We start from the raw sequence: 9468 nt of genomic DNA, 5'->3' as shown, positions 1-9468 counted from the left end.
TTTATACACATTTAAAACTGGAAAAACCTTTATATCTATTATCCCTTTTGACATTTTCAAGGCTCTCGCAGGAACAATATGTACTGATACTTATTTATTTTGATGAAATTGTGTTTTTTATTTGAGATGCATTTATGTCAGATTTGAGACGCACATATATGTTTTTTTTTTCTCAGCAGCTGTATTTATGATAACCATTTCATCTGGTAAAAGGACACTTTTAGCATGCTGAAGGTGGTGAGATCATCAAAACACTTAAAGTAATGCAGGCCTTTGTTATCAAAAATGACAAAATCTCTTGTAAATGTAAAAACAAGAAGTGATGAAAATTGAAGGGCACTGGTTATTTTTAAAAGATATGCCCTTACAAAATATAGTGATATAGTGGCACAGGGTTGAATAAATAATGCAATAAAATGATCCAAAGGACAAACAACTGTGACAACAAGGATTACAATCGTCAAAAGGAAAAGCCGTTCGATAAAGATGAGTCCTCAGAACATTGTTGGTGTCCTTGAGGTCTTCAGTAAGTACAGGATGTTGGGAACGTCACTGGGTTCGGTAGGATGTCATATCAGAGCACAGTGAAAATGACATTTGTAGCTTTAAAAAAGAAACAATTATCAATTTTCTTTTTGCAGGATTGCAACATTTTGGATTCCTGAGCATAAAAAAGCAAATGCCCAAACATAACCCAAGGTTTTGCGAACATTTCAGGATTAACATTTTCATAATTTTGCCACTCTCAAGATGAGATGACAGCTTGGTAGGATGTCATATTAAATGAAATGAGACCAAAAGGGTGAACTTTTTAAAAGTCCGTCAATATAGTTGATTGCCATGTATTTGTTATTGTATTGCAGCACTTGGAAAAGTGTCTGCAAAATATACAACGGAAATAAACCTCTAATATTTGGTATGATATTGAATAACTTCAATTCAGACGAGTCAGGTGACTGGCGTCACAGGACCGGGTAGACGGCTAAGCTGGCGATTCCGCACAGATTGTTCTTGTTCCTGGCGATTCGAATGAAGCCCTGCTCCCCCCACGCTGTCCCCCAGCTGGAATCACAAAGAGATATCAGCCATACATTTCTTTCACGGCTGAAGTCCTGCTAAAAAAAAAAGTCAAACTTACCTGTTCTTCACCAGCCAGAAGTCCTCTCCTCTATCTGTTCCATAACCCACCACCAGAACCGCATGATTTATTGCCTTTGGGTTGCAGTTGGGCACATTGTATAGACCTCAAAATAAGGAAATCAAGTGTTAATGTGACCTTGCTGTAGCCTGCAGAATGACTTTTAATTCAGTGATGGGGTGTATTAACTCATTTTTGCATAAATGCATTTGACAATATTCTGCGAAAGCAATTATGATGTGACTTTAAAATGGTTTAATACTAAAGCAATGTTAGCATCTCAAATGTTAAAAGCTATCGCACTCATATCTGATATACAAGAAATTGAAACATCAGCTTGCCTGGAAATGCAACTGAGTTACAAACAAGTACTGGCTGTTTCACTTGCAGAGGAGCCCGTCAAAACACAGATATTTAGTTTGTTTACAAGAATATTTGCTATTTCTGATTAGCCTGTTTTTCCATTAAAATGAATGTGGTCATTCATCCAGGTTTTTTTAAGTATTTATCAGCTTGCTGTCTTGTTCCTCTTGCTGATCCGAAAATATCTTGTTCTCAGGCCTCTTTTGGGAAGAGATCCTCTTCATATTGATTTAAAAGGAATAAATAATACTAATAGGGCCTGACTGTAATAATATACAGGCAGGGATTTGCTCATTTGTCAGTGCCCCCAACTAGAAAGGCTCTAGAATGATTTTGGATCTGCCATGGGGTTACTTTTCAGGTAGTTTTACAATGTAGATTTTGAGAGAGCCATGAATTACTATGAGCTATTTTTTTGTCACAAAAGCAAATAAATACACCTGGCAAGGTTTCAGTTTTTGCAGTGGAAAGAAGCTCAAGCAAATAAGAAAAATCCAGCAGAATTAATCACAGCAGAAGATAAACCCATATATATATATGTATATGTGTGTGTGTGTGTGTGCGTGTGTGTGCGTCATGACGTGACGTGGAAAATGTGAGAAAATGTCTGGCTAAGGAGAGTCAGTTCTATTTTTGTCTCAGGTGTCACTGAACAAAAGCCAGGATTTCACGTCTCCCTCCCAGCGGTATGCATAAAACATGAATTATCATGAGCCTTTGGCCTCACCTCCTCTGTAGAGGTGGAAAGATGGCAGCATGGCGTTCACCGCCACAGCCACTGGTCCCACTGTTGCCAAGACAACCTGCAGTGTACCTTCGTTTCCGCGTGGAAGGACGCGGAACGAGGTGCAAGAGCCTGCCCTCCCCTTCACGGAGTAGCGGCATTTTCCATTCTGCAATAGGAAATCACATTGACATCTAGGTTTCCCTTGAAACTGGTGAATATGCACATGTTAATGCTTTTAATATTTCATGCAGTCGCACTGCATGAATTCTCTGTGAATCTGATATTAATATTTTAAAACTCAACACCCATCAGCTCTAGTCAGATCTTCTTTTCTCACATGGAAGAGGCTTTTAGAAGTGGGGAAAACGTAAAACGGACCTTTCGTTCGTACGGATAAAAGCTCTCCGAATCCACGCCTCGGTTTCGTATGACGTAGCTGAAGGATTTGGAAATGTATCCTCCTCTGCAGCCGTGGTTTCCGTCTACCAGGCTACAGTCCACCAGGTTCTGCGGGCTCAGTGGCACCAGGGTTCCTGTTTGCTTTTTCATCTGGCCTTCGAGGGCCCCCAAAGCACTGAATGCCCAACATGACCCACATAACCCCTGGAGAGAGAACCAAAGATGAATCCGACCAGATTTTATTTATTATTATTATATCATATTACGGCCTGCGAGCCACATCTGGCCTGTTTTGCTTTTTTTTTTTTTTATCCGGCCCGTCTGAATATTTTCTTTGCATATCTTAATAAGCATCTTCAATTAATGTTGAATTTAGAAACTCCTTTTTTTGTCCTTTTGTTTAATTTTGTATGGATGATTACATACAAAATAATGTCAGTACATTTATATGATCATTAATGATATTAATGCTGAAATAAAATGCCCAAAATTTCAATTAAATTTTTCATTTTGTTCAGTTTACATGCTACCTAGTTGTCCCATGCATAAAAAATTAAAAAAGAAATGTGGCCCGCCAGCCAAAATAATAATTTCCTTTGGAAAACCTGAAAGCAGAGCTCACCTGGTTCTGGACGGGACTGACCAGGCCTTTGGTTCTCCAGTCCACACTCCGAGGCAAAGATGAAACCATTGTTTCTTCAAAAGTGAGATTTATAAAATGATCTGGGACATCCACCTTCAAGCCATTCAGCCTCAAATTGACTTCCTTGGCTGTCTGAGGAGAAATTAGTGAGTTAAAGAAGAAATCATAAGGGCATAAGAATCAAGCCGTCTTGTCACTGAGATTGTGGTCCATTTTGAAAGCAGATTGCTTCTCTAAACCGAACCTTCTCAAGATTTTCAGTTGCCTTTACCTCACATTGTCAGGCTCATCCGTCAGTATGAGCTTTAGCTGAAATCTTGCTGATTTGTTTGTGAATTGGTGCGTTATATTTTACAGCAGTTTTGAATGCAGTCAACTGAATAACAATTGACATTGTGCAAACACTGAAAAGAAACAATCAATGAAATAATATTTGTGTGAAAAGACATCATTTTCTCACAAGTATAGCTAAACCATGTCTCAAAATTCCTCGTAAGATCATGACTCCATCACTGAGTCTGTACAGGACTGCTTTACAGATGACGTCGGTCGTAAAAGTCATTCTATCACCAGAGCTGGTTTATTGTAGAAAGTGCCTTGAATATCAGTAACACATGTTGATGTGAATGTTGCCTCTGGCACTTTTGTGTGTATTGAATTTTATTTTTTTTTTGTCATGTGGCCAATAGGTCAGGGATGGTAGTGCACCTGTAGCTGCAGTTTTTGCCCTCGCCAAGTGTGTGTTGCACACAAAAGTTCAATATTTGTTTCTTAAATATGTATGCATGTAGAACTTTGATAGAGAATCACTCATTTGACCTTTGTTGGTAAGAAAAATATATTACATTATATTATTATATTATATTATATTATAGTACGTTCAATGAAATGAAAGATTTAATATGAACGTCTCACATTTTGGACTGACAACAATATTTTTTAAAGAGAGAGTAATCCATGTTGAACATAGACGGTAAAATCCATGACACCACATTAGAGTTAGATGATGTTTGACAGTCAGTGCTTTATTGTAACAATAAAAGCATAACCATATTATGGGATCCGAGCCAAGCGGTTGACCGAGTTCCTCAGAGCACCTTTACTTGTCTATTCTGTCAGCTCATTGTAGAATAGGATAGAACAGCTTTATTGTCATTGAATTTTAGAGACACAACAAAATAAGAATGCTGCAGGAACGAAAACAAAAGAAGATGGAAAAATCCAACAATATGCTACACAATATGATAATGAATAAAAAGCAAAACAATAAAGTGAGATGTGCGACTGGTGCCATCATAAATGCTCTAGTAAACAGAAGCTTTTGTAAACATGCTGAGTTATATTGCACTTGTCATATATTGCACTTAAGAAAATATAAAGTACGTACAATCTTTTTTTTTATTTAATTTCATTATTCTATTCGGTGACTTTGGGAGACACATGCAAAATTATTATTTTGTTTGCCAGCATTTCTTTCATAAAAACATCCACAAGTCCTCCGCATTTCTTTCCAATTTAGAAACTCTTAACAGAAAGAGAAGGACGGCTTGTTGCAGCTGCAAAATCACAATCCCTCACAATCCTAGGAAACCAACAGCCCTTATATCTGATTGCTAAGGCAACAATAAAAGCCTCACAAAATTCACAATTTCTTCAGGTTTTCTCTCAGGAAAGCCAAACTATCCCAGTGAATCTCCAAAGCCTGCAGGCACAGCGTTTAAAAACAATTGACTACAAATTGAATCTGTCTAAGACGATGAAGTGGAAAAAGCAAGCAACCCCCCCACCCCGTTAATTTAAACAGCTGCTCTCCAGCGGCCAAGACAACAAAAACAATTTTGAATAATCTGCTTTCTTACACATGCTACAGTGGCTTCGGGGACGATTGTTGTTTGGCGAGTTATATCATTGCATTGTTCTATTTTAGTACCCGCTTAATTCAATTTACTGTAGTAAAAGCAAGTTGCGCCAGCCTGGTTTTGTGGTCATTGAATTATCCAATCTAATCTCGAGTAATCTAATCTAATCTAAAATCAGATCAAAACATGATCCAAAATTTAAGTCATTTCCCCCCAGGGCTTAAAGTCTTTTGTGTACCTTGCTTTGTCTGCATTTTAAGCCAAATTGTTAATCGCCTACAAAACAGGCTTTTCTGTTTACATCAATTTAATATTCAGTGCTTCACTGCTGATGTTGTTGTATAATTAGGTTATTTCAGCATTTACAAGTCATTTGTTCTCTTCACAAGTCAGTGTTTCTTTGAACGCTTGACGAAAGACTTCCAAATGAGATGCATGTTGTCAAAAATAAAACGTATCCACAGTAATCTTCCTCTGCATTGTTTACCGACACAGTAAGAAATCAAACTTAATGTAGATCTGCTGAATTTATATAACAGCCGTTACCGCTGAGATTAGCTCAGCCTATACGGGATTAAATTAATCACCTTATATAAATGGTGATTTGGAGATGCTCTATAGGTTCGGGTTTGAATTAAGCCCACAGGGACTGGGTTTAATAGATTAACTGTGCTGGACAGAGGCGAGCATCTTGCACCAGTAAAAGGTCACAGAGTGTGAAAGACTTCCCGGTTATGATGTCAAGTACATTGGTGATTGGGAGGGATTGAGGTCAGTGCAGTGTTTGTCCACTTGAGGTCGCTCAGACACATGTTTGCATTTCTCTTTGCAGCTCATTTTCCTCTTTTAAAGCCACTCACTATTATTATGATGTTAAATATATGCAATACAGTTACCCGTTTGAAAAATCTCTGCATGGATATAATCATAAAAAAAAAAAGTTTGTGCATGGAAATGGAAAAATGTGTTCCTTTAAGGCCTCTGTGTTGTTGTCAGCTTTCACAAATTTTTGGAAAGAGGTCTAGTAAGGTTGTCTTCTGTCCAAAGAAGAACAACAGAGTGGTATTATTGACTAGTGGCCACAATCGGGTCAAACGATTAGCTCAACAGATGAAGTTACTTTCTTTATTTTTCCACCCTTTCATTCATTCCAAAGGATTTCATGTGGACTTGAGTAAACCAGGATATATCTGTACTTTTTAATTTATTGTTTTGATTTTTTTCTTTTTTCTAAATGAAGCAATGCTTCAGGATATTGTGTCTTGAGTATCTGGAGTCTTAAATTTGATAGGTCAGTATAAGGTTTCATTGATTTATTTTAGGATCAAATAATTTGCCATTATTGATTGATCAACAAACAAAAACTTCTCCGGTAACCCTGGACTACATCTAATGACGATTTACATGAATTTGTTATTATTAATTTGTCATGAAAGAAAATGTTCTTCAATCAGGTCTCGATCAGGAGTCTGTCAATTAATTGATTTATGATCTGCGGTGCCTCTTTCAGAATCATTTCTTGAAAGACTAGAAGGACCTACCATATCGGCCAGGTGGTTCAGTCCGAGCGTGAAGTTGTGTTTTCCCCCTGAGGCCTCCATGTTGTGTCTCAATACCAGTTTGACATTTTCTTCCCACACGATCCTCCTGGAGTCCATCTCCGTCTGCAACACAAATCTGCGTGTATGTGTGTGTGTGTGTATGTGTGTGTGTGTATATCAGTGGTTTTCACTGTCTCACCTGATTATCATACACTTTGCCATGTTTGATTTTCCACTCCTCCCACACTTTACTCAGGACATATGATGAAGAGTTGCAGAGCAGGACGGCCACAAGCAATAGCAATGCTGTGAACATGTTTGTCCTGCCGAGGAGAAAAAAAAAGCAAGAAATATTCAGTTTTGAACTGATAAATTCAATTGAACGACTGATTATTTGATTCGTTAGACTTTTTGATAATGTATAGATTCTTCGATCTGCTTTTCTCCTGATAGATATTCAGCCTCTCAGCAAGGTGTTGAAAAGTAATGAAAAGGAAGTTCAAACCAAATTATAATCTGTGTAATCTGAGCAGCTTTCCCTGCAAATCCCTGCATATTCATAATATGAACCCTTGGATCTCCGCTTACAATGTCAGACAGACCACATGAACTCATTGCTGAAAAGAAGAGGAAATCATATGTTTTTACCTTCTTTTAGCGTAAAAGCTGTAGTTATTTAATCCTGGTATGGGAGAGAGGCTGAAAGGGAAAGAATAGCTTTCCTCCAAAAGCGCTCTTCTCTCTCCTGCTCTTGTTTTCCTGAGGATCTGCTGTCCGTCCGTCTGTCCGTCTGGTCATGTGAATCTGATTTACAGCCAGTTAGAAGGGTCCAAAATCATCACACACGTGGATAACAAAAGTTTCATGGAACAAGTTTCATGCTTCGACATGAAACTCCTTTGTGTGGGATCTGAGGATCAACCTCAAACCAAGCAAAGCGGCATCAGGAGATGTATTAGGGATGATTAATAACGCATGAGCTGACAAAACAGGGTTTGATCAAGATTCTACTTTTCCTGCTATTACTGTGCTGTCAAAACATGATAACAAGGGACAGCAGCTCGGGATCCAAGAAAAGACAGCAAACATATTCCAGATCACAGCTACTGCTGTTTTCCAGGGTGTCGGATTTTTATTTTAAATTGTGCATCTTTTTATATTCACATATGTTTCATCCCACAAATGCGGACAAATAAATAAAAATGAAAAACAAAAGCCATTTTCTATGAAGAAGGTTTAAGCAAATTAGGGTGGAACTCTTGGGAAATGGTGAATTCCTGATTAAATTAATTTTTAGAAAGGCACGAGATAGAAGATTTTACTTGAAGGGCTTTGTATATTCATATTTAATTTTAAGAAAACAAGACTTGCGAAGGGAGAAATAGAAAAACAATGATAATACAGGACTGTCTCAGAAAATTAGAATATTGTGATAAAGTTCTTTATCTTCTGTAATGCAATTACAAAAACAGAAATGTCATGCATTCTGGATTCATTGCAAATTAACTGAAATATTGCAAGCCTTTTATTATTTTAATATTTCTGATTATGGCTTATATTTTTAAGAAAACTCAAAAATCCTATCTCAAAATATTAGAATATCATGAAAAAGTTTTTTTTTTTTTTTAAATTGTATTACAGAAGATAAAGAACTTTATCACAATATTCCAATTTTCTGAGACAGTCCTGTACAACAGAAGATTAAAAATCATTCAAAATGTTTAAATTCTGACATTTTTAGTTACTCCGGCTTTCACCTGTTCTCGGTCACACTGATACTCTCGCAATAATTGACCAAGTCGATGTAAAGACGTCATAATAGATTTTCCTCCCTGAGTATGTGGCTTTCCACGGTGCTGGGATCCAAACTCAGCGTTTCCAACAGCTGTTGGCACAGCGGGGAACGACAATAAAGCAGAAGGATGTTATGCAATGTGGATGTTAGATTTGGCCTAGAATCTAATTGGCTTTCAGCACTGATTTTTATTTATTTATTTTTTTATCATTTTCCTTTTTTCTTTTCCCGAATCCGGCCTTGGACGCATATTCGCTGATGAACGCAGCTTCCCCCAGGGACCAGATGGCAAGTTGCTAAATCAGCAAAGGCTCTTCTTCTGTGGTGATCACACTTCTATTGTGTCAACATGCAGCACAAATCCTGCAGTTGAAAGGAGAAACAGCAGATTTGACTCAGACAACGAACTACTTCAATTGAGGGTTTTGAATTCATGCCCGCAAGATGAATTAATGAATGATAATTGGACTGATATTGCACTTAATGTGGCAGCGTAGCAGTGTAACACGTCTGCATTTGATAATAAAAGCTTTACATTTTGCACATGATTTATAACTGGTTTAAAGAATATCGAAATATATATCCCAGCACATAACACTCTTTCGGAATCGGCCAATCAAGAATACTTCGCAATAGGAATTTGATATATAAAGCAAGTGTTCTCTGCCCAGATAACATAATCTACTGAGCCATGCAGCTACATGAGTCAGTTGGCCAAATCTTTTGGAAATGTGGCATGGTGGTAAAAACATTTTTCTGTCTAAAGGTCAGAGTCTCTGCTCCGGGCAACAGACATGAGACATGAAGTTGACGGTGTGGCCTAAATCCACTGGAGTTGGTAAGCAGCATTTCAATGCAGTCAGTGGGAATCCTGGATTTTTTTGACCCGCAAGTTAATTTCCATTTTTGTAATGCTTTTTTGAACTGACTCACAAGTGTGGTCATAGATGAGACATCTTTTTTTAAATAAATCTGAATAGCAGAGACATGATATGACTTTCAA

General features: G+C 37.6%; 1 protein-coding gene across 1 annotated transcript; it reads right to left on the bottom strand.

Moving 5' to 3' along the window:
• Nucleotides 1–14: 14 nt before the first annotated feature.
• Nucleotides 15–7611, bottom strand: LOC147216173 (cathepsin K-like). Its single transcript, XM_086178205.1, has 8 exons — nt 7319–7611; nt 6870–6993; nt 6671–6793; nt 3250–3402; nt 2607–2831; nt 2229–2394; nt 1139–1244; nt 15–1062 (listed from the first exon to the last, which is right to left on the bottom strand). Exons 2-8 carry the CDS (start codon nt 6984–6986, stop codon nt 963–965), a joined length of 990 nt encoding a protein of 329 aa, XP_086034331.1. The 5' UTR covers nt 6987–6993; nt 7319–7611; the 3' UTR covers nt 15–962.
• Nucleotides 7612–9468: the final 1857 nt, after the last annotated feature.

Source organism: Fistularia commersonii, chromosome 30 (genome assembly GCF_037954325.1).
Source record: "Fistularia commersonii isolate RoL2024-O1a breed Wild chromosome 30, RoL_Fcom_v1.0, whole genome shotgun sequence".
NCBI lineage: Eukaryota > Metazoa > Chordata > Actinopteri > Syngnathiformes > Fistulariidae > Fistularia > Fistularia commersonii.
This window is presented reverse-complemented; position numbering and strand designations above follow the sequence as displayed.

Coding starts and splice junctions, on each gene's coding strand:
- LOC147216173 (XM_086178205.1), bottom strand. CDS start 6,986: ATGTTCACAGCATTGCTATTGCTTGTGGCCGTCCTGCTCTGCAACTCT. Junction 3,403..6,670: donor TGAACCACCTGGCCGATATG/GTAGGTCCTTCT, acceptor ATTTCTCCTCAG/ACAGCCAAGGAAGTCAATTT. Junction 1,063..1,138: donor TTCTGGCTGGTGAAGAACAG/GTAAGTTTGACT, acceptor TTGTGATTCCAG/CTGGGGGACAGCGTGGGGGG.